The 26,234-nt window shown below is 46.3% G+C and overlaps 1 protein-coding gene across 1 annotated transcript; it reads right to left on the bottom strand.

The window, feature by feature from the left end:
- Positions 1-956: 956 nt before the first annotated feature.
- FDXR (ferredoxin reductase) lies at positions 957-24,508 on the bottom strand. The gene is made up of 12 exons (XM_032967332.2): positions 24,241-24,508; positions 22,259-22,377; positions 16,352-16,447; positions 14,437-14,559; positions 13,075-13,188; positions 12,766-12,867; positions 10,634-10,741; positions 10,026-10,110; positions 8,647-8,846; positions 5,233-5,404; positions 3,653-3,826; positions 957-2,566 (listed from the first exon to the last, which is right to left on the bottom strand). Exons 1-12 carry the CDS (start codon positions 24,314-24,316, stop codon positions 2,436-2,438), a joined length of 1,500 nt encoding a protein of 499 aa, XP_032823223.2. The 5' UTR covers positions 24,317-24,508; the 3' UTR covers positions 957-2,435.
- Between the last annotated feature and the right edge of the window lie 1,726 nt (positions 24,509-26,234).

Genomic DNA, 26,234 nt, shown 5'->3' with positions numbered 1-26,234 from the left:
TAAATTAGAAACATCTTAACATGTTGAATTTCAGTTTGCCACGCTTACCAGCCATTTATATTTACATGTCAGTTACACGTTTGCTAAGAATTGGTGGCTACAAAACACGTAATCATATATTTGCGGATGAAATACACTTGTCATTCCAGGAAAGGCCTATTGACTCTGAAGTCCCTTTTATCAGGAGGGTCCTGGCACTGTTGCTTTTGCAGTGTTTTGTCCTTTATACGTTTTACAATTGCTGTCATAGATCTTTCCGCAGTCTGTTGTTTTATTCGAGTTTACGGACGATCGTTTATTTTAAAAGAAACTTCCTGATATTTTCCCTCCGCTGCCAGCCCGTTTGGGCTGGACACCTGTGTAAAGGAGAATTAATCATGAATCAACAGTGCCCTTCACGGTGAAATTGACAGAGCCCTTCACGAGTAAACGACACATTACATCAATAACATTTGAGTTTACTCAAAGCAATAAAATGCATCTTGGACCTGATTTTAGAAACGACCAACACCTTCCTTTTATCAGATGGTGTTCATGGTGTGCACCCCCCATCAACAAAACGTTGACAAGCACGGTGGCACCATGAACACCCTACACGCAGAGATACGCGATTCGCAAAACCGGACTGAGAATGCTCAAACTCGAGCCTACGAACCCACAAACCTCATCATCTTCTTCCAGCTTCAATAACATGTCTCTCTCCTGGGATGTTTCGTCAAATTCCAGTGAAATATTTTACATGCAGGAGGGAACTTGAGTAACCCATACTCTACCGCCATCTCCTGCCCACGTTGTATCCCTGCACTGGAGTATTGCAACATAACCTGGATCCGCCAACACGCATCCCAAGCTCGGGCACGCTCCCCCGCTCCACCCGCCGTGTGGATGCACCAAGCAACCCTCGTGCTGTCTGTCTTTGCCATTCGTAACAAAAAAAATATTCAACAATGCAAAAGTGCGATACAATTATTTTATTGATCCCGTCTATTTCAGGCACCAAGTTAGAAAACCAACCTGGCAACACGCTAAAACACTTATTTAAACGACCACTAGGTTTAAAAGATGATTACTCAGGATAAAAGTAAAACAGTGCCAAATGGTTTCTTGGCAAACGTGAATGTAGGACACTTTTTAAAAAAATACTGCCATCTACATTAAAACTGTCAAAGCACAGTAGTGGTATGAGGTATTAAGCATTTACTTGATTAAACATTAAACAGTGTCACAGTTACACAAATTAAATATACTTAATTCTATTTTCCATTCACAAGCACTCAAGTACTTTTGCCATGAACTCAACAGCCACACTTCATTACGACAATTCTTACATTCTCTGGTATAAATATGGCTATGTAAACCATTATAGGTGGCACCGGGTGCTTCATACAAAAACCTCAGATCCATTGGTCCAGCACCCCTGAAATCCTGGTTCAAAGTCCCGTGTGCAACCACCTGTGGTGAAATAGGTTTAGCGGGTACGATGTTACCCGACGTAGCGCTATCTGCATGAGAAATATGGGTTCATACATATTTGGCCAATACCGTCTTTGGGTCTTAATTAGCAGTAGGTATAGTACAAGGCACTTATCTATGAAGCTGCAAAATAATGTGCACATTCTTGATTCTGAAAAGAAGCCAGAAGCAATTGTGGGCAGCCTCTTCCATAGGTAATGTCTGATGTACACACCAAGGCTACAATGTGTCAAAGCTGCTCCACAATGGAATTCACCAATTATTAAAAAGGAAAGGCATAAAAAAATGAACATTCAAGAGTGATAAACTGGTCACGATTGTGTTTGTATGTGCAAATAAAAAATACTAACAGCATGATAACCCATCTGCAGAGGAATTTCCAGATTTGCACCTTCATCACTTCTCGTTCAGATTCACTTTCCTGCCAACTTGCCCCATTCCATTATGAACGTTATACAAAGACCACTGTGCACTGCAGTTTGATTTTAAGCATGGCCTGCAGAACCGTGAATACTTTAACTGCTACGGTAAACCAAGTATTCAATAATATATTGAAGCAACCTGCACAGTAGGATAGGGTTTTGTGCCATGTTCCAAAACCTATTTTTCCACTTCACAACCGAGCCGTGCCAAGCTAGCCCAGCACAGCTCAAGAAGAGCCAGGTTGTTTTTCCACTGTGGAACCAGTCACGCTGCCGATTTCACAAGCAATTAAAATGCGTAACGTCGGCATCGCACTTTGAGACGTACCGAATGATACAAAATGAATTAGCCCTGGCCCTGCTTGACCCCAAGCCAGATTCAGATGTGACTCCAGGGCATCACGGTTTGGGTTCTGGCTCAGCCTGACACATAGCCGGTGGAAAAACCACCTGTACCACGAGGGCCCCCATACTAGCTCGGCTGTGCCAGCTGAAGAGGGGTACAAGAGACGTCAGGGGGTGGGGGGATCCAGGCAGGTTTCACTGCACCGCCACGCTCAGCATCTCCTGCACGTCCAGCATCTTCTCTCGAGGCTTCCCCAGGGCGGCCCCGCGCGTCCGCTCCACCGCGTCAATCCTCTCCCATCCGGAGAAACTCACCGTGGCCACCCCTGCACCATACAACCACGGGCGTGGGCGGGGGGGGGGCAATTCACAATTTGGGTAAATGTACGTGTTAACGTGTCAACTCGGTTAACTGTGACTGCACAAAAAACAAGGCAACCGCGTAGGCAGGCTTGTGCATTTTTCCTGCTACTCTTGAGTTCTGATAGACGTGGCCTGTTCTGACTGTTTGTGCCCTGGCATTGCCTCGCAGATTGCTCAAAGGATTAAACCAAGGATTAAACGAGATTCAAACATTATTGCGGGCATTTCTTGGCGTTTCACTTCTCCTGCAAAGAGATATTGACTGTCACTCTATCTTGTACCAGAAAATCTAAAGTGACAATCCTGGTCTTGATTAAAAGCTGCATAGTTATTCTCAACATAACAAAACAATTGAGATACATTTGTTGTGGGTGTGAACGTTGGAGCGAGACTTCTTGGAGGCAATGCGTTTATTTCAATAAATGATAACGACGCCAACAGCCGTAACACTTACAGCTATGGCCCCTGTAACACTACGGGGTACGGCCCCGTCACCCGATAACCTAAGGGAGGTACAGCCTCTCTTCTAGCGTGCCCTACACACTTCGGGCTACGCTCTCGCGGGTCCTCCGCTACGGGAACTAGGGGAGGCGAGCCCGACCCGACCTAGCCAGGGTACTGATCTCACCGCTGATCCGCTGCAGCCCGGCTCTGACAAGAGCCCCGGTTGAGGGTCCCAGGGTGCTCGTCTAGTCTTCAGGCGTCTTCGGGTCTTGAGCGGACGAACACTGCCGGTCCCGTTGAGAGGGTTTTTATTCACAAGTTGGGGCTTACCCCACCCTTAACCACACCTTCTCCAGAACCTTCCAGAAGTGTCTGGAAGGGTCTGGAATGAACCGTTGGCACCCATCCCCCAGCCTCCACCCCTTGGGGTGACTAGCCATTCATTCTGTGAGCTCATAGCTTCAATATCTATACTTTTCAAAACCAAACTTAACTGGTGGAAAGTCCTTCACAGTATTGGTAGCTTGGCCAGATAATTCACTTTGTGAAGGCACGTTGATATACGTTTTGCCTTGGGGGGGGAAGGGGGGGGGGTAATGTTGGACCTTTGGAAGCCAAAATCTTGTCGATGGCCTGGAACCCCGGTCGACTGGAATCGGCCCCAAGTTTCCCGGTCGCCAGATCCTCCAGCACGCTCTGCGCTGTCTCGAAGCCGTCATTCATGGTGGTGTTGATGACGCCCTGCGGCCCTCGCTTCACCCAGCCGCTGCAGTAGAGCCCTGCGTGCGTGAACAAAAGGCACAGAAACGCACCGCACCGTGTGCACAGCGACCACGAGAATTAGAATTCCTACTTGTAAAGCGCCCGTAACACGACAGAGCGTAGAATGCCCAATGTATTAATGGCGATTTACAGTCCAATCGGTCCACTGTTGGGTGAAGGCAAATCTTGCAGGGAGCTCATGTGGGTTGTTATTTTTCTTAACCGTGCTTTACCACGCCGGTCGGTGAGCGTTGGCAGAGTGAGAGGGCCAAGATCACTCACCACTGATGTTAGCCGTGGCCAGGAGTGTAACTCCCAGTAGCAGCACAGTGTGCAGACCACTGCACCACCGCTCCTCCCAATCGTCGCAGTGCGATGATGATTTTATAGTTAGCCAGCTGAGAGAACTGATAGGAGGCGTCTCTTTTTTTAAAGGAAGACTTGAGCATAATAAGCACTTTAATTGAATGAGTAGTCTTGTTGGTGCGCTGGCTACCGAGGCAACCCACATGGAGTCGACAGCTCGATTCCTGTAACCGCACAGTAATTTCTCATCTACACATCACCTTTTTAAAGTTCAGAAAATCCTGTAAAGTAAACTATTAAAACCCAGCAGTACACCGCTCAAGAAATGTGTGCTCGAGACATCTGGCGAGGCACCTTTGACAACACATTGTTGAGTGTGTTTTACCTTGATAACAACACGAGTCCAAGTATTGTTATCAGACACCTCCTAGCCGTCGTATAGACACAAATGTAGCAATATTGGCCCAGGTCACCACCATGATCACCACGAATCCAAAGCCAATCAAACTGCATGTTGCTCAAGTTAATAGCAAATATGGACAAATTGTGAATAATTTTACCTCGCATGATCAATAATTGTTTTTTTAACATTCCCATTGTGCTTCAATGATTCTGCTTTATTGAGAAAACTGCACATTACATAACTGTAGTAGGCTATTGTTGATTAAGAAAAAAACATTTATATATTCTTCTTTTGCACCGTACGTAGCCAACCATGCTAATCGGAGGTGCGGGGGAAGGACAAACTGAACACAAAAAGCAGTTCTAAAGACATTAGTTTTCAATCTTGATTTAAAAAGTGTATAGCTCTAGTGGCTTCCTTATACGACGGGCCTTTAAAAACGTGTACGCTACTTTAAAGGTCCATGTGAACAAAGCTGCTTCTGTGTTACAGACCTGAATGCAACTTTCCTTCCAAGGCGTTGCACCTTACAATAAACAGAACACAGACAACGGCACTTGTTGCGAGCAACACCACAGCAGGGCAGGGGCAACTGCACGGTTTCGCTTTGCCTCACCCTGCCCAATAATAATTGCAGCGCGTCTCGTGGCATCTGGAGAGGGGACGAAGTGGGGGGGGGGGGGGGGGGTGGGGGGGTTGGGATAGTTGCGGGACCTGGGTGGGCGAGCACGCGGCCACGCGCGTTGGGCACCACGGCACGGCGTGGGTCGAAGGGCACGCCAGGAGCCAGCGGGCGGCTGCGGTAGCCGACGCTGCGCAGGACGGCGCCGCACGCCAGCTGCTCCTCCCGCCCGGTGGACGCCGCAACGGCGCCGTCGCCCTCTCCCTGGTGGGAGGGAGAGAGAGCATCGGGGACGAGGTGAATGGAACCACGTTGATAATATGACTGCTTCCTCTGCTGATTCACTATCAGTCAAATGCAAGGCTAACCTAATTGCTAAATTCAACCACCTATCAAAGAAAAACCCAGTTCCACAGATCACAAAACTAGACGTTAACAAAATTGTTATCAATCAAAGTAGCACTCCGATTTCGAACAATCTGAAAACAGTATTGGCTAAAGGGTTCAATTTCGCTGTCACCCCAAAACATATACCAATAGATGATATCATTTCTCAGGTCGATGTAGCCCTCACAGGTATAGGACACATCCAGGCAGATGTCGCGAGAGCTGAAATAGCCACTGTTCTTAAGAGTGCTAAGAAACCCGTTAGCAACATCAGCAAAGATGAACGCTCTGAACTCGCGAAATTAAAACAGAGATGATATAGTCATCCTCTCAGCCGACAAGGGCAATGCCACTGTAATTATGGATAAGAACTCATACAACAATAAAATTCAGGACCTACTCAATGATGGGAGTTACTCAAAAATTAAAAATGACCCTACTAACAGCCTAACGATTAAAACCAACAAGATCATCACAAATTCGACCTCCCTAATCGAATCAACTAAACTTCCCTCCCTAAAACCCTCCGCTGCGAGACCTCCTAGATTCTATGGTCTTCCCAAGATCCATAAAGAAGGTACCCCACTACGTCCCATCGTGTCCACTAACAACTCCCCTACCTACAAATTGGCCCGTTTTCTGTCAGATACTCTGCTTCCTTTCACTGGCAAGACCGCCTCAGCAGTATTTAACTCATCCCAATTGGTCTCTATGGTCAAAGACATTGTACTGGCCCCTGACGATATCCTCGTCAGCTTTGATGTGGTTTCTCTGTTCACCAAGGTCCCAGTACCTGACACCATTAAAATAATTGAGGATCTGGTCCAATATGGACTAAACCCCGAGGTACCTGCGCTGGTTAGGCACTGCCTCACCAACACCTACTTTACTTGGAATGGTACCTTTTACAAGCAAAATGAGGGTACTCCCATGGGTTCCCCCTTGTCACCAGTGATGGCCAATATTTTCATGGAGAAATTTGAATCGGACGCCATCCAGACATCCACCCTCAGTCCTTCCCTGTGGAAGAGATATGTGGATGACACTTTTGTCATTTGGCCACATGGCCTCCCAGCTTTGAACCTTTTCCTGGACCACATCAATTCCAGACACCCTTCCATAAAATTCACCATGGAAGTAGAGAAAGATGGCAAACTACCATTCTTAGATGTTCTGTTTGAGAAGAGGTCTGATGGCTTGTTGGGACATTCTGTTTACAGAAAGCCCACCCACACAGATTCCTACTTGAAACCGGATTCCCACCACCACCCGGCTCAAAAAAACTCTCTCATCAAAACGTTATACCATAGGGCTCATTGCATTTCGGACCAACACTACTTGACCAGTGAATTAAAACATGTACATCTGGCCCTAAAAAGGAATGGATACTCTGACCGTACCATCCGCCAAGCTGTTTCTCCTACCATACAGAAACTACCACTTGATACTCCGATCAAAACCATCACACTAACATACATAGCAGGCGTTACTAAAAAAGATTTCCAAAATTCTAAACAAACACAAGATCCAAGTCCGGTTCAATACAGTACACAAAATTCGTGATCTGATCCCATCCATAAAGGATGTCATCCCTGACTTACAGTACCCCGGTGTTTACAAATTGAGCTGTACCTGTGGTGATTGTTATATCGGGGAGACGAAATGATATATCTCTGACCGAATTCGCGAACATAAATCAGATTTGAAACACGGCAGAACGAATTCATCTGCTGTGGCTGATCACTGTTACAACGCTATGGGTGATCATGAGATTGTCTTTTTCGATACCAAGGTTTCTTTGTAAACCTACAGGTTATCATCAAAGATTTCTCCACGAAGCCATTCAGATATACAAACACAGGCATAATTTCAACCGAGAGGATGGTTTCAAATTAAGCAACCGCTGGAAAGACGTTTTGAATCATACAAAACACTAACTAATTTCTAACAGCAATTTCAAGCAGTGGTATACCAAACATGTTCTTTCCAAACTTTTCTATTTTCCTTTTTCTACTACCCCCTTACAGCACATCCTGGCCAATATTTTGTCCGTTTATATTGCACACAGTGACCCATCTCCCGCACCCTCCACACAACAAAAGACGGATTAACTCATCCCTGCACACACACAACGACCCATCCCCCGCTCCCTCTACGCAACGAAAGAAGGATTAACTCCGTTTATATTGCACACACACACAGTGACCCATCTCCCTCACCCTACACACAACAAAAGACAGATTAACTCATCCCTGCACACATACAATGACCCATCCCTACGCACCCCACTGAAGTCCCCCCACATGGCCCCTCCCACACCCCCCCCCCCCACCTTGACCTGTATTTAAGCGCTGGGTTCCCAGAGCCTCGCCACTTGGTGCAGTGATTTTGGCTGTGACTGGTCCCACCTGATGAAGGAAGCTTGCGTTGCCTCCAAAACGTCGTGTTTTAATTGTTTCTTTTCTTTTATTTTTAATTTGTTTTTTACCTACGTGACTTTACCGAATAGAACCATAGAGTAGGTGTATTTGTGTTAATCTTCTTTTTGTACCGTACGTAGCCAACCGTGCTAACCACTCATGGATGCGCACGTAAACAGAACGGCGTGCTTACAGATCAACGTTGATTCTCCCTATGCTGCTCACCACTAGCGCAGCAAATTCCGCACGTGAAATCGATTATCAAATTATGCAAATCGTGTGCGTATGTTTTGGTTGGGTAAACCAAAAAAATAAAACACTTTTTATTTTACTAGGTAAAGCCCACTGAGCTACATAGTTCTTTTTCCTGAAGCTACCTTGCCACAAATAGGAGCTCAACGAAGTGGTTTATCATCATGTGGAAATGTATAGCCGCCAAATACTCAAAACGCATGTTTATAAATGTATAGGGGTAAACCCAAGGACCTGGAGAAAAATCCATGCGACCACAGGGAGGGCATGCAAACTCCAAATATTACAGCAGGCGTCAGTCAGGTTCGAACCCACGTCCTGTATACCAGGCGAGGCAGTTAACATCTCACCACCATGGCACCCCGTGGAGTTTTTGGCGCAGCAAATAGCGCCCCACACGACAAGCCCGGCAACCAGAGTTTTTCTGTTTAGTAGGCAAGGCCTCACCTCCAGCTGGTTCACAGTAAAGCGCACTGCCGCCACGTGAGGGCTGGCCCCCCCGTCCGAGGCCACGATGCTGGTGGGGCTGCGCAGGAAGAGCAGCTCCCACTCGCGGCCGCCTGCCTCCACCGCAGGGTCACGTGACCTCTGCTCCGTCGCCGCCTTGAGCAGCAGCTCGGATAGCCGTTTGCGCGGCCGAGGGAGGCCTGACCCGACAAGGAGACACGCGCGCACGCACACATGTGCACGTTTACACACGCACACACGTACAAAGATAAATAGTCCGCATACAGGAACACCTTGCACTTTCGTCTGGTTAGGGACCAGAGCATGGACGATTGTCAAAAATGGACGAATGTCAAAGCAGAGCTTTTATTTAGCACAAAAATAAGAATGAATACTCTACATGTGTTTTATAATCACGAAAACTATGAACACTTTAGAATTATACTGTTATCAGTATAATACTCCAGTGTTTATAGTGTAATCACAGAAAGAAGTACAGTATTAATATATGAATATACACAAATATAAGAGATGCTCATTGAACGACTTCTATTCAAAGGATGAACGAAAAAGACGGCGCGTGGCGCGAACATTGTGGAAGGTTTGGGATGAAAACGGCCGAAAGAGCGAAGCGACGAAAGTCAAGTGGACGAAAGTCAAGGTATCGCTGTATATAGCCTTCACCAGAATGTTGGGGCAAGTGCTGTTAGCGAGCACCTATCAAGGCCGGCACGGCACACGAGGGGGAGGGGGGCGTGGCGTGGCCAGAGCCTTGCCTGGCCGTCTTTCTCTCCCGAGTGCCGATGTTTACACACCACACCAGGTACTTATTTAAGGCCGAATCGACCGAGGGCGGGCCCAGGACCGGTTCAGATAATCGTCAATGGCGTTGGCCGTGAGCAGGAATCGAACATGGGTCGCCGGGTTCGTAGCGCAACGTGCGAACAACTGTGCCACTGTATACCTAACAAAGACACACATTCATAGAGGCGCATGTGTGCACACACAAGGACACAGGCGCAAACGCGCAAACAATCCAATACACGCAAACCTTGACTTCATATTTAATACAGCAACATGATCTGTAACCAGACAAGAGTCAATTGAATCAACGTGCCTTTGTCAAGATAGAGCCTGGGAAACGAGGTGAAAGGGACACGTGTGGATTACTCTCCATGCCTAGAGTATACTTCTTCTAAAATCAACCCAGCATAAAATAACTAGCCAGTGGAAGCGACCGGCGAACCAGAACCAGCTGTGTCTGGTACTGGCTCCATCACCTCATTGCAGTTAAGTTTGACAGGTGCCCACTAAAAGCACGTGGCGAAAGTCTAACCTGGCCGTCATCGACAACGCATGCCCGTATGTGTGCGTCGTACTGCTAAGCGCGTCTTTAAAGCCGTCAAAGTCGGCAGGATTGATAACGGCTCTTGTATCGGGCAGATGAATCATCTCCCTGAGCTCCTGAAGAAAAGACAGCAGAAAAAAAACAATCAGTTTGACTTGCAAATGACAATTGCTCGTGACTGCAGCGTCACCTGCCACTTGGTACATGTGGAGTTCAGTTGTGAAGCAGTGGCAACGGGTGCAAAGTGGGCGAGTCATTAACTTGGATGACGATCAATTTAAAACAATAAAATGTGTTTTACTATTCCACTTGTGTGTCAATTAAGCAACGAGGAAAACTGCAACGCACTCTGCAAGCACAGTAAAGCGTTCACAATGACGAGCAAACATGTGACGCGTGACTTTTAACAAAAGTGCTCTCTTAGGGAACAAAAAAATCACGGAAACATGCAGTTTACAAATAAAATGTAATCAACACTTCAAGATAACCAAACATTACTTTCACAAAAAATGTTTACGAATTCACTTAGTTGCATCACGTTACAGCACCCTACCCCGGAGTCATACAAAAATCCGACGATGACGATGATGAGAATTCTATTCTATTTAGAATTTTCTCTATCATACCCCAGCCGGTTACCTTGATGGTGAAGGCCACTTGCAGAGGTCCCCGACGGCCGGCCAACACAACCTTGCGCACGCGACTTCGAGTGATGGCCTCCAGCGCCGGCTGAGTGATGTCTGTTTTCTGAATAATAAATTACGAGTTCATGGAGATGCTGGTGGGATAAGTGGCATACATCGCAGAGCTTTGTCTGCTGTGCGGCCCTGCCCTCCCCCACGACCCAACCCCACCCCCTCCTCTTGAATGGCCAGGGGGACTCAGCGGTGCTGCCTTGGCTGCCCGGCCTGTCCCGAGGCCTCGTTGTTGTCGTTGGTGCTGGGTCCTGGTAGCTCAGTCCCACACTGTGCCTCGGTGTCTCTTTCCTCCCGTGGATCCCCTCAACCAGAGATCCCCCCCATCTGTTACTCTGAAATACTTTTTCCATTTTTGCAAAGGGTCTTGAGGTGCAATTTTATTTAGATGCTATTGAAATTATTGTTGTCCGCAGCCAAGATTAACAGTCCAAATAATCAGAATAATGGCCATAAGGATGATGATGATGACGGAATTATTGTGAATAATGATATTCATTAGGATATGGTCATCGAGTCATGATGGAACTGTTTCACAAGCGGGTTCCTTTCGGTCAGATTTTTGGCAAAAAATTCCTGATGTTTTCATTCATTACCAACAGACAGGCAAATCGCCAAGACTCTGTTTTGGCTGTCAAGATGTATATCTTTGCCCAAAGGTTCCTGTGCTGAAATAACTACCAGATGTTATTGATATCTAATGGCAGTCCTAAGCCAGTGCTGTAAGTCATGCCGTCCCTTCACAGCAATGTAGACATCCAACAAAAATACATTCTCATCAATCTCAGAGGGATATAATGAGCCACGTTAACCTCTGGCCAGGATTTGAACTCGCAACCTTCCGATACTTCTCAAAGGTAGCCAGTGCGGGTTGATGAAGAGTTACGAGGGGTCCCAGGACTGGTTCAAATATCACTCACCACTAACGTCAAAATTAATTCACCATGGTCGGGTATGAAACAGTCCTCTGGCATCATAGTGCAGTGGGCTAACCACTGCTTCACCGTCTCCATCTATAGAGGTAATACTAGCAGTGATACATGTGTTGGTGGCGATGTTGGTGTCGTTGTCGGGGACGGTGGCGGTGGTGGTGTCGTTGCCGGGGACCGTGGCGATGCTGGCGGTGTTGGTGTCGTTGCCGGGGACGGTGGCGGTGTTGGTGGCGGTGTTGGTGTTGGTGTCGTTGCCGGGGACGGTGGCGGTGTTGGTGGCGGTGTTGGTGTCATTGCCGGGAACAGTGGCGGTGTTGGTGTGGTTGCCGGGGACGGTGGCGGTGTTGGCGGTGTTGGTGTCGTTGCCGGGGACGGTGGCGGTGTTGGTGGCGGTGTTGGTGTCGTTGCCGGGGACGGTGGCGATGTTGGCGGTGTTGGTGTCGTTGCTGGGGACGGTGGCGATGTTGGTGGCGGTGTTGGTGTCGTTGCCGGGAACGGTGGCGGTGTTGGTGTGGTTGCCGGGGACGGTGGCGGTTTTGGTGTCGTTGCCGGGGACGGTGGCGGTGTTGGTGGCATTGCCGGGGACGGTGGCGGTGTTGGTGGCGTTGCCGGGGACGGTGGCGGTGTTGGTGGCATTGCCGGGGACAGTGGCGGTGTTGGTGGCGTTGCCGGGGACGGTGGCGATGTTGGTGGCGTTGCCGGGGACGGTGGTGATGATAGTGATAGAGGGTGATGATCTTGGTGGTGATAAAGATGTTGGTGGTGATGGTGATGTCAGTAGTAGTGGTGGTGACGATGTCAGTAGTAGTGGTGGTGATGGTGACGATGTTGATGGTGATGGTGATGGCGAGTGGTGGTGGTCGTGGTGACAGTGGCTGTGTATCCCTCCACTACTTCCTGTCCGCATCCTTAAAACCTTCCCCAACCTCACCCCTCCCTTTCGTCACTCTTCATTGCCATCCCTTCCCCTCCCCAACACTCAAACACCATCCCTTTTTCCCCATCAGCGAATACTAATGTACAATTTATAATTCATATAAAAGCGCTTTGACAAAATAACTTTATAAAATCTTAGATAATAAAAAAGATGGCGATGGTGGTGGTGGCGATGGTGGTGGTGGCAATGGTGGCAGTAGTGGTTTACCTGCAGCCAGGAGATTGGAGACAGTAAAATGCGAGCAACGTCTAGAGCCACGTTCCCTTGTCCCAGCACAACGACCGTGTCGCAGCTCAGGTCTGGGTTCAGCTGCACCGCGAACGCAGGGGATGGGCATCGTCAGTACAGACAAGCAAAAAAAATAGTCCCATATAAGTGTTAACGTTTTTTTGAAGCACTCTGTATTTAACAAAATAAAAAAAGCTCATTAAATCGCCGATTTTGTTCCTCATTCTCCACGACGACGCCAACGATTATTTTGTGCTCAAATTTCCCCCGGTGGTGCGGGTGACTCACGTCCTTATTATGGGGCAGCCCGTTGTACCAGCCCACAAAGTCTCGAGCGGAGTACACTCCACGCAGGTCCTCACCAGGGATACCCAGCGCCCGGTCATCCTCCGCTCCGTAGCTCTAAACACGCCTCAGGCAAGCATCCGTCATTACTTCTAATGCGTCACTTTCTGGCCAGGATGGCTCCTTTACCAGAGGAAAAAAAAACATCGATTGTAAGGTCACAAAGTTCAAATCCCCGTCGCATCGACTCGGCCCATATATCAACCATCGGTGAGATAAAATAATGCACCGAGCGCTACTGATAAATAATTCAGTTTGAGTGTTCTATTTATTTATACCTCAGGGCCATACTATTGCTGGTGATATCAATACACAAGGACCTGTTCATTCAAAATAACCCAACCCCTACAAATGTTCCCACAATTCGATGAAGGGAGACAATTCACAGTGCAATTAGATTCAGGAATCATGGTGTTGTTCGTTCACATTGTGTTGTGTCTCATTCCTGTCTTGTCCACATTTGCCTAAATGTAATTTTAACATATTGCATACAATTTTCACGAATCATAAACAAATAGGTCTCGCATGCACGATTCGTTGCACGGATAATGAGCGACTTCCGTGACACGCCGCGTAGAGGGTACTACTTCTTTATTTCTCACACTGGGCATAACACAGGCCAACCTTATCCGTCTTTCTCTGAGTAGAACACTTAGATATTAACGTCTCTCTACTAGCTACACACACAGCCGATCACTCGGTGTGGTCCCACCGCCCTCACTCTGCCACGCCGCTGGTTGACGGCATGACGAGGATGGTGATGGAAACCCCGCAGGACAGCTTCCATGTGGCCGTACGACGGAGATGACGGCGAGCAGCGACGCTGTCCGGACCCATGAATCCACACGCGAACACCGAGCCCGCCCCCGCTTATATCTCCCCAGGCGTGGCTAGGCTCCGCCTCTGGCCACGCCCTCTCGTGGAACCTTCGAGCAGGTTCCCGGAGCATCTCGGCCAACCCCGCCTATGACCTTTGCCCCGGATAGCTCTCCCTTCCCGGATTGGATGTTATCTTAGCGGTGCCCGTACCCGTGCTTCCCTTTCCCAGCCAGCAGGTGTCATCATGTCATTACACAAGTATTAAGCATGCATGAGTCTGCATCATTCCAAGCATACTTGCCATGAGTTGCCTAAACTCGGTTTCAAATTGAGGGGGTCACCATTCAAAAAACAAAACGGTAACCCAGGAAAGCCTGCATGGAGCTACCAAGAGTGGCGAGAGAACCATCGTCGCAAGCCCGCCCCGCCCGCAAGGTGGCCTGGGCGTTGTTATCCATTTTCACGACTCCATAAACGTTTGCTCACCAGCACGATGGCGTGGTACGCGTGCCGCAGCTCCTCCACGGACACGTCGCGTCCGACCGTCACGTTGCCGAGGAAGCGAAACCTCTCCGAGCGAGCCGTTTGCGTGAAGGTGTTGATGACGTTCTGCGTGGACGGCGCACAGACGTTGGCACTCCGCTGACATTTAACCACGCAAAAGGCGCCTGCGCCAAACACCGGCTCGGAAACGCGCGATACTAGCAGAACAATGTAACATAAGCTGAACGGTGCACAAAGAAGCATAGAGGATGCAGGTTGGGAATTAAACAGAATAATGCACCAAGTGGATCAGAGACAATTGTATTGTTAGTTCGTATCTCAGTCCGCTTGTCCTGGTGAGGGTCGCGGCGACATTTTATTGAATTTTTGTTTTTAAATGGGCTTGGGCAAGACATTACTATATCAGGATGATAGCCGACAGATGAGGCCAGCCATGGAATGGCAGCCAGACGGGATGAAATATTAGCACAAGATTAAAATAACACCACAGGAACATCAAATAATCACAAACAGTTATTGGCAGTTGCCGAAAATGCTTTCCAACAAAGTAGCCAAGGCTATGGCGAGTAACAACTCGTGATACAACCTGAAAGGATTTAATATTAAATTAAACTAACACAACATTTTTAAAACATTACTATTTACTATAATTAACTACGATGAATGTTTCACTACATAAGTGTATGCACTTTCATATTAACATATCTAGCATTAATAGGGTTTTTCCCCTTTTTTCTGGCAACAAAACTGAAACCTTTTTTACAAGGATTCATGTCTGCATTAACCACAATACCTGCAGTCAAAATGCAAACAAAAAACAAACTATGATAATATATGCATTGTCCTTGAAACTGATTGGTCCACACCAAGGGACGGCTTTCTTTTGAGCCTCGACCCAATTGGTACTCGACCAGATGACGCCAAAAGGCAAAGGAGGTCTAATGATGTAATGATGTAGATGCTCACCCCGAGCCCTCATTACTTTGATAGTGTATTTTCTTTGAGCTGTACGCCTTTTGGCGTCATCTGGTCGAGCACCAATTGGGTCGAGGCTCAAAAGAAAGCCGTCCCTTGGTGTGAACCGATCAGTTTCAAGGACAATGCATATATTATCATCGTAAGTTTTTTGTTTGCATTTTGACTGCAGGTATTGTGGTTAATGCAGACATGAATCCTTGTAAAAAAGGTTTCAGTTTTGTTGCCAGAAAAAAAAGGGGAAAAACCCTATTATTACATTTTTGTACTGGCAAAGGAGGTCTAATGATATCTAACATTATTTATGATAATGTAACATTATGTATTTTTCTATACCTTTAGGTATCACTTGCTGCCACTTCAGATTCTTGTCAGAGGACACTGATGACATCACACCACCTATTTAAAGGCCCAAGATTGGAGGACATTTTCTCGATTCTGGCAATCGGCCGGATGGTGCTGGTTGTAACCACCAGTGAAAAACGTCCACACCCGATTGTTGTACGTATTGGCATTGCTCACCAGCGTTACTGCTGTGCTGAAGAAATAATAAATAGGCACGTATAGTTCAAGTGGTAACTTTATTCTAGGTGTTCGACACAAATTGATGTTTTACTCTGGAGGCAAAGTTACCTAAAAATCACATGAATCGTCACATTTCATGTCCATTTGGAGTTATTTTTGTATTACTATTGTGCAGTTATTGGTGCCTGGGATGAGACCATCGACTCGGTACACGAGAAGAACCTGACTTAATCACAGGTACCTGTCTGGATTATAAGTCAGTGATGCTGGCTCAGTGTTCCAATAAACCCACCTAATCCCATTAGTTGCTGTCACAGGGAGAGAGAGAGAGAAATATACAACTACCGTTAGCCACCAGGTATTTACAAGCCTCGTGATGGTGATGCCGTAACCTCACCTTAACTTCGGGGTGATCTGGAGCGACACCAAAACGAACGAGGCCAAAAGGCACCGGCAGACGCTCAAACATGTCCACCCGAACAGCCTGCTGATGCTGCACTCGAGCAAACGCACAAACCCACACGGGCGCAAGCGTGGTTAGTGCCACACGGAGACAACCATAGCTGCATCAGTGATGCTATATGAGCAGTACTCTGTTCAACAGGACACCCAATGCTGATTTGAAATGGAGTTGAAGCCAATCTAAAGGTTTATGAACATTCCATTGTGGACTGGTGCATGTTATAGAGGGCAAATAGACAGTGACCTCTCCACCTTTATAGCGACGGAGAGGTCTTCGTCAAGCAGCACAAGATATATAATTGGCTGAGATTGTAGATGACTTCAACAGAAAACTATATCCGGTTCTCAAAGTTAAAATGTGTTTACTATTTCTGTGGAACGTATCACGGACACGGTTTTATCAGGAACCTTCAAATGTATGCAAGCAAAGTTCTGACCTTCGATGCCAACATTGGCTCACAGAGTATAATCTACACTGCGACCATGCTCGGAGACGCATCAGCAAGGCTGCTTTCAGGCTCCTCTTGACATTTAAAACGGAGGTTCTTTGCAAGCCATCTGGCTACCTTGAGAAATTCGTTCATGAGGCTATCCACATATACAAACAGAGACAATTTCAACCGAGAAGATGGATTCTGGCCGAGCAATCATTGGAAGGATTTGATCAACCATTTCGGGTCTTAATTGATTGTTCACGCTTACGGTGGCTTTCAGACCGCATCCATTATTTTCGTCTCCCCCCTCCACTTTTCCGATCATAGATGGACTCGTCCATCTGAATAACTGCCAAATCGCTCTCCGTGGTGCTAACGTTTAAAAAAAGCCACTTTTTCAAATTTTCTTGCCGTGGTTTTCACACCTGATGATGATTGCTTGTGTTGCAGTCGAAACGTCGTGAGAATTTTATTGCTTTATATTTTTATTATTTTATTGTTTCCCTTCTACGTGACTTTACTGAAAGAACCAAGAATAGAAATATGGTGATAAAGCTGCGTTCAGTTGTCATTTTTACTTGGGAACTTTTAAGCCGTGGCTGCATGGTTATGCGAGGCGAGGCGTTGTTGCTGCAGCGACAACCCACGGCATCACGAGCGGTTTCGGCGTCAGACCGTGTGAAATGGGGATTTCCAGATTTGGACAAAAACAGCCACTGCAATGCGTGCATTCAGATGCACTTCTGCAGCCATCTGGAACGCTCTTCCTTCTGATATTAGGAAGCTACTGGAGCTATGCACTTTTAAATTTAGATTGAAAAACATTTTTTGAGAACTGATTTTTGTGTATAGTTTGTGGTCCTTCCCCCGCTCCTCCGATTAGCACGCTGGCTATGTATTGTGCAAAAGAAGTTCAACGTATATACAAACTAGGGAGCAGAGGAAACTAGCTGCAGCTCCAACCCAGCCTGGATCGATTGTTGTGGCGTAATAGTATGCATGAAGCCAACAAAGGTCAGTGCACAGAATTTTGAAAAGAGAATCAGGCATTCAGTGATAACATTTTCAGTTTTCGATCCTGAGAAGGATCAATTGCAGCTAATAATTATTCCTGTGCGTAGATGAAATGAGTATCACCAGGTAAACTACACCACCTGATGGAAAGTCAGGATGGGTTTTCATACCGAGACTGGCCTTCAACATAGAAATGTGGCCGATGCATCGCTTGTTTCGGACCACAAATGAAGCCGAGCACAGCTTAAATGTTCATTCAAGCATGCGACACCGTGCCATTTTGGTTGATGTCAATGCATAATTAAGATTATATAGATTATTTTGGTGCTATAAATGTCCAAATGATGAGCCACTTTGTTGCGCTATAATTTGTGGCTGGGTCGCTTCTTAAAAACAAGTTAATACATCAGTGGGCTTTGCCTGGTAGGATGGGGATGGTTTCGTGTTATATTTGTTTGTGTGATTTGTTTACCTCTCTTGCACTTTGCACTGCTATCTTGTGTTAGTACTGTTTGTTGTTGCAACGTTCTTACCCGCCCCTACTTGACATTTGTAAAAAAGAGCTTCATAGCTTAGATTCCTCTAGTATAAATACATATTTTTTATAATTACGTTACCATAACGTTATTACATCTAGAATAGCTGCCACCAGTGAGCTGTCATTGTTTCAACAACACACAAACATGTCCACACTGTGTAGAGATGAGCTCTCAGCCTTAATCAATGTGCAAAACCACCCGTTCCTGAAGTACTGCATCCATAAATTTAGCAAATGTACCAATCATCAGGCAGCAACGAGACAGACACAACTGTAGACCCGTTTCATTTGAATTAAAACTCATCAGTACAGCACTCGCCGATGCTCAGTACTGACAAATCTGCCTCAAAGAGACCGCAATTCTACACTTCGAGACCCCATTACCTTGACTAATTGCAACAATAACTTCAAGATGGAAATGATGAGAACACCCCATCAGAACATAAAAATGAGTGCAGGTCGGAAAATGAATGTTTCAACAGCGCACAAAAGCGTGTACCGAGTAGTGTTGTTCAAACCTTTCCTATTCAGGGACTCCACACTTTTATTGAACTTGCCGCGTTGTCTGTTTATATTCTTTCAAATCTACGAAGCTTAACGAGCTGAAATTTCAACAGATTTGTCTCACGTGACAATTCAAGATTTCATTAAACAGGTCCAGGTCCCGTCAATCCTGGGCCTATTCGTGTTTTTAACTAAATTTTGATGTAAAGCTTTCGTGACTGCAAGGATTCATATTCTTGGTTCTTTCGGTAAAGTCACGTAGAAGGGAAACAATAAAATAATAAAAATATAAAACAATAAAATTCTCACGACGTTTCGACTGCAACACAAGCAATCATCATCAGGTGTGAAAACCACAGCAAGAAATTTTGAAAAAAGTTTGAAAAAAGTGGCCACTTTTTTCAAATGTTCTTGCTGTGGTTTTCACACCTGATGATGATTGCTTGCGTTGCAGTCGAAACGTCGTGAGAATTGTATTGTTTTATATTTGTATTATTTCATTGTTTCCCTTCTACGCGACTTTACCGAAAGAACCAAGAATATAAATTTTTGTAATTAATAATCCCACATTCTGCCCCCCTCCATTTCAAATCACGAATGGCCATGCCCAGCTACGCGGGAAAACGTCTTGTCCAATCAGAGCTGCTATTGTTGGGGAGCCTCTGACCAATGAGAGGCGTGCTTATATTACCGCTCGTCATGGCGCCGGAGCGGCTGCTGTGGTTCCCTCTTGCTTAGCGCGAGACCAATAATTACAATATTAATATTCTTTGGGTCTTTCGGTAAAGTCACGTAGATAGGTTCAATGAAAATAACAAAAAACTACGACGTTTTGATCGCAACAAAAGCGGTCGTCAATCCCCCCCCCACCCCTTTTTCCTGATGACGACCGCTTGTGTTGCGATCGAAAAGTCGTAGTTCTTTTTGTTATTTTTTGTTATTTTCTTTGAACCTGTCTACGTGACTTTACAGAAAGACCCAAAGAATATGAATTCCTGCAGTCACGAAAGCTTTAAGTCAAGATACAATAATAATTACTATTGATAGAATAATTACATATTTATAATGTTAATAAATAGTATCATTATTTGCTTTGTCACACGCCCGTTCCGGCGTGCTGAACGCAACATGGTTATGCTCAAGTTGAGCGAGCGGTTGAGAAGCGTGATTATAATTAAATGCCATGTTATACCTATTTTGATTGGCAAAATATTCTAATTATGATTGTTGATATGATTCAATGAAAGTGCTCAATCCGTGCATGTTGATTACGGTCTCGCAATATGCACTATTATAGCATTGCAGCCTAATTAATGATGGCAAATACAACAATTAATACGTATCGTGTTGGTCTAAATGTAATTTCGTTACTTTGCAATCGGGGTTATCGTCATTCCAATTGTAATAGCAATGCTGCGTGCTATCAATATTTCGTTACGTTGACTTGGTTGTCAAGCAATGCGCATGCTTTCATTTTATTGTAGGGTCAAAAGTTGACATTGGCAAGCCATCATTGTCATCTCAACAGGGTAATAAAATACGTATCACTTTGTGCAAAGTCGTCAGTGGTTGTTATAAATGGCCCCTGCCATGGTAATGTGGAATTGCCACTGGTGGAGATGAGCGCCGCACAATTCCCGTAGGAGCATAAAGACCTTTTGTTAACCCACTGCTGGATGAGGGCCTTGCTGGGTGTGGAGGCCGTTTGACCATACGTCACCCCGGCTGGTCAGTGCGGATTGGTAAAGGCAGGCAGCATAGACGTACAATACAACTGGATACAAACATAACGTGGCCCCACAGCCCCATGACAATATAATTTATTTTCTACTTTTGAGTGCAAATAAAAGAGTGTGCATTGAAAAAATAGTTAACCTAATTTTTTTTACTCTTGTAAATGGCGTTTCCAGTCACGTAAATATTTGAAGTATGCCACCCTTATTTGGTCCAACACACGTGAGCACAGTGAATGCAAGGGAAAGTGCATATTCCTAAGCCGCGAGGAACCCACTCACAACGCTATTAGAGCAAATCTATCAAGTTAATACCCTGAAATCCCCTCGCGTGACACGATCACGAGATGCTAGACTAGCGAGCTGAAGTGTTTGTTTAGCAATAAGAAAGATCGCGACTTGTCGAGTCTCACCATTGTGGTGTAGCTATAATTACGACCCGAATTGTAAATTTACAATCAAATGCACAGTGAACAATGCAAAGTGGTCATATTATTTGGTGATACAGCGCTCGCTGTGGTGCACAAGCGAATACAACAAAAACTCAACACGTTCGTCAGTAGCAAGAAACGTCGCCTTGTTATATATTTGTCCTTGGAAGACGGCGTTATTATTGACGAATGCTTGAGTTTTTTCGAGTAAGACGTCGAGTCCGGCCGAGCCTCACTCCTCGTGAGGTACGAGAGGGCGTGGGGGAAGGCCATTACGAGAAGACGCCCTCCCTGCCGCATGGCCTCGCTGACACCCACAGGAGGCATCTACTCGCAACGGGCCGTGCAGCGAAAGGATTCCTCAATAAAAGGAATCAACGCGAGAGGAGACGCACCGTATAGTGTAAAGAGAGCAAATGTAACATGTTCGTGAAGACAACGAAGGTGATGATAATGATGAATAATTTGATAAACCTGAAACGCGATACAGTACCATGACCATCATCTGCAAAATTCATGGGCAATTATATAATTTTATGCGCAAACCTCAAGTGTCGCCGCTGTCACAACAGGAATGTAACACAAGTGCTCACTATTAATGGCACTGCAGACCTCGATTTATTTGGATATTTAGCTACATGGGATCAATAAGTACGAGTAAACAGTGCAAAGTAAATAAGGTCAAAAGGTCAGTGGGTAAATATATTGGTGTGGCATTGAGCCCTGTGGGGGTAGGACGGGGGAGGGGAAAGGGAGGGGGAGCAGCAGGACGGAGTAAGGCGCGTGCAGTTTATCATCTTTACGAAGAGCGGATAAACAATAAAACATGAACAGAGGGGAAGTTGAGCGAGAATTGACCGAGATGCTTTGGACGCGTGGCCAGGTCGGACGACGTTAGAAGGAAAGTTTAAACCGTGAAAGTTTTTTGAAGGAGAAAGATGGGGGAGATCGAAGAAGATGTGGTGGGCGAGACGTTGTCAACGAGTACGTGCAATGGCGATGGCTCGAAGACCGTGGCAAGAGGGGAGTTGATACGTGGACCCCACCTAGTGGGACTAATGCTCGGAAGAAGATAAGGAGCAGGTAAGTAGCGTTTCGGGGGGTTTTTTTTCTCCCCCATACCCGTGGGACTAGGTGCCACTGGCCACCAATGACGAGCCGCCACCGGCTCTACGATGACCACCTGACCTTCAGCAAGTGCTGCGCCGTGTAGAAGCCAGCAGGGCCACTGCCGACAATGCAGACGTGTGGGTCGGCAGGGTGGATGGCGGATGACGACGCCATAAGCCTGCGCTCGGGCGCCCATGCTGCAAGCAATAAGGTCGGTTACACAATGCTCTATATCAAAGGATCAACAACCTGCGGCTCTTTGAGGACTGCTCCGTGACGTTATTCACACGCAATGCGGCACTTGAAATGTGGAGGTTTTTTTTCTACCGAATTCGAAAACATGGCTAATTCTGGATATTTTGGTTGCCGAACTCTGAACGACATGCATTAATTTGAGAATACATTAACATTTTAACATCCTTTCCAGGAAATGTAAAATGTTGCAAATGCTAACGTCACTAATGGTGGAAGGGCCTTTATCAGGGAGAGCTCTAAGGAGCCCTTTTTGAGGGTATTTTACCTGCTCTTCCATGCTGACCAGGCATCTTACAAGAAAGTGGTGGGAGTACACAAACTTCACCCCATCACACACGACCAGCCGATTGACTGTGGTGCACCCGTTTATACTGCTGGGTAGACAGACGAGGGGGAATTTAAAGACTTGCACCGCTGTTTCAATTTGCTGCACCAGATCATCGAATTGAATCAGTGACCCTCTAGATTGCAACTCCACTGGAACTTAACAAATTATACCACAGCAGCTTTCTAATTCAGAAATTAAGATGCCCGTACCCACGCTTGCAAAGATGTATTCGGCAACATGCAGGTGATTTTCAAGTGTGCATTTGGACAATTATGGCGGCAGTGGTCTCATTCTTGCGACTGGTTCTTTAGACTGTCATTTTTACAGCATTACTATGTCAATTATCCCGCAATGAGAATACTATTTGTTTTCATCATCTTGATACAAGCAAAAAGGGTCCCATTGAATAATGCGTTTACACAGACAAATAACGCTGTTCAAAAGTTTGCAAGGGGGACCCCCCTTCTAGGGTACACTGGTCCAATACCTCAAGTATTTTCTGGGTCACCACGATTCAAGTCTGCACACGAGGATCGCAAAATATTTGCAGTAGGTTGAATAAACGGCTGGAAAGTGCAACGCACCCAGGCAAACGCATGGTGTGTTCCCACTGAGCAATACAAGTGCATTGGATTAATGATGCGCGTGGCCAAGGTTCACTTGGCAGAAACACACACACTGCACCAAGTACGTACAACACAGTCTAGAGACGACGAAACTGCCTGGCCGGCGGACCACGTCCTCAACATGCGTGGAGGAATGAATGAATGAAGTTCACGGGCACAGAAACCACAGCAGTAGCAATAGAAGAGCGATACGGGGCGCGGGAGAGGGGGGGAGCCGGTGAAGATAATTGGCGAGTGCCCGTTGTTGTTGGAGGGCGACTGGCAGAAATACATACACACAGAGACATTGGAGACATTGAGATAGTGGAGACAAAGATCCCTCGTATTGCATTGAGCTAATGATGGGGCAAGAGCTGTTAATGAGTAGCGATGTCTATGAAGGCCGGAACGGCACACAGAGGGGGTGGGTGTTGAGCACCACCCCCGGCCGTCTTTGTCTCCCCCAGTGACGATGTTTACACACCGCAACCAGGTACTCATTTGAGGCCGAGTCGACCTAGGAGAGGCCCGGGACCGGTTCAGATAATCGTCACCGGTGTTGGTGGCCGTGAGCGGGAATCGAACTTGGGTCGCCGGGTTCGTAGCGCAGCGCGCGAACCGCACAACACTGCCAGACCGCCAACACCCCGCCATTCACCATGGCGCCCGTGCCAGGCTAGGTGCACTTTGAAGCCCACGTGAAGTGTCGAAGGGCTCGCTGCCAGGAGGCCTCGGGACAGACCCAGCTGGTGCAATGGGTTGGCCGACTGAGATGACCGGTAGATGCACCCACAGAGACATTGAGACACGGCAAGACACCCACACACACAGAGAGAGAGAGAGAGACAGAGAGAGACAAAGAGCAAACTCACCGCGGCGGAGCAACTTTGCCATGAGCTGGTCGCGAACTCCCCGCAGTGCAGCTACGCCGCCGCCACACAGTCTCATGGCCACAGGCAATCAACGAGATTATTCTTTCAGTTCCCCCGCTTTACAGTGGAGCTGGGGGGGGATGCACTCGCGGCGTTGAGATATTTACGAAACGCGCTTCTGGTGGTGTGGACGCGGCGAGACTACCGCAATGAACACCACGCGCACTATGCCATAGACACTGTGCAGGCGCCACTCGCGCCTTCACTGTATTTATACTGTTGGAGGCCGGGGCATACCACTTGGGCCAGCTACGGATGGGGGGGGGGGGGGATGTGCCGGTTGATGCAATGGTTTCGTCCAAGTTATGCATTTTTTTTTTGTTAAATGTGAAAATAAGTCTGTGTGTTGTGAATATAAGCTGTTATTGCATTTAAAGAGATTGTGAATACTATCGCCGGGAGGGTGTTTTGTGTCAGGGACTAATATGTTTTCCTATAATGTATTTATGATATATAGGTGGGCCGTATCATATTATGCAAGCTCGAGATGGGGGTGGGGGGAGGGCATCTGCTTGAGGTTCACAATAGTTTCGTCTAATTTATGCATCTTTAAAAACGTGAAATGTCATTTGCCCGTGGGAGCTGATCGATACGGAACTGTTACAAATCCGATTTATTGTTACAAAAATAATCATACGGTAGTATTCTTCGAGAAATATTAATATTTTGAGGGTTGGCAGTGGGTCCTCTGGTTCAGACAGGTTGACAACCAATTAGAACGGTTGTTATTTTCTATTAAAATTACACCATATTCATGACTTTTCCTATTCTAATGCAAACAAATGCCACGGATAACAAACGTGGAAAAAGGTTGATACACCACATATTTGAGATAGTTTTTTTTTGTTTTGCTGAATGACTTTTGGCTGGAGGGATGGACGGGCGCAGGGTCTTGCCCAAATGATGTTTGGGTTGTTATTCTCATAAAAAAAAAAACTTCAATGTTTCTCTTGGCGAGGACATTCCCCAAAAATGGTTTCCTTTCCCAATTAACATTGTCCCTGAAACAGTAAATAAATTAACCTTCAATGCAAACTAATGGGAGTCAAAATTTTGAAAAGATCAAGATGAAATAAGTGCGTTTGTGGACCTATCTGTACATAACTTTTTAAAATATCAATTTGAATGCATGGGTTTTCTTCATACTTTCCAATTTCTTCCCACAAGCAGTGCACTAATTTAGAAATAAATGGCCCAAAATGTCAAATATCCTTTTGCAGGACCCTCATGAATGAAAAGAGGATAACTTACGTGAAGACTAATGTATAATTGTATGCGATATTTGCAACCATTTCAAAATATAATAACATGCACAAAATAATTCAAAGTACTTTATTATAATAAGATCGCGTCCCCTACTGGCTATGCCCTGTACGTTTCCTTGTGTCTGCCACATCCCTTTTAATACATGAGAGTTAGCGTAATGATTTCCCATCTCAGATTTGCGAGCCATTCTGAGCGGGCTTGTTTTGAGCACATGGTATAAAAAAAAGATTAATCATGGTTAATCGCCGACTCTGGATGGAAATGTTCTCCCCACTAAGCGGGGAGCTCTTGGGAGCAAGAATATAACGCAGAGTAGCACAATAACTCAAACTCTGAAGTTTATTCGCCGACCACATTCTCTCGATGAGACCATTACGTTCGTCAGTACAGGTAATACTGATGGTCGGTATCCTTAAGTTTAAACAGGAGATAGCATAAACCCATTGAGTTATACATGTGTAGTGACTAACTCGGAGATGATAAGACTTGGAGGCACTTCTTTATTTAACGAGTCCGACTATTATCGGCGACGCCGCTTAGAACAGTTGGTAGGCTGTCTCGCTGGCCCCTCTGATGGGGCCCTCTTATACTGTCAGCGTGGCCTCGCTCCGCCCCTGGCCACGCCCCCTTTCTGGAACCTACCAGCGGGTTCCTGCTGGGCCCCTTCT

Source organism: Petromyzon marinus, chromosome 37 (genome assembly GCF_048934315.1).
Source record: "Petromyzon marinus isolate PM22_M1 ecotype Great Lakes invasive population chromosome 37, UKy_Petmar_22M1.pri1.0, whole genome shotgun sequence".
Lineage (NCBI taxonomy): Eukaryota > Metazoa > Chordata > Hyperoartia > Petromyzontiformes > Petromyzontidae > Petromyzon > Petromyzon marinus.
This window is presented reverse-complemented; position numbering and strand designations above follow the sequence as displayed.

Coding starts and splice junctions, on each gene's coding strand:
- FDXR (XM_032967332.2), bottom strand. CDS start 24,316: ATGAGACTGTGTGGCGGCGGCGTAGCTGCACTGCGGGGAGTTCGCGAC. Junction 16,448..22,258: donor CGGCGCAGCACTTGCTGAAG/GTCAGGTGGTCA, acceptor GCTCGAGTGCAG/CATCAGCAGGCTGTTCGGGT. Junction 3,827..5,232: donor CCGCGTGCTCGCCCACCCAG/GTCCCGCAACTA, acceptor TCACGCACGCAG/GGCTCTACTGCAGCGGCTGG.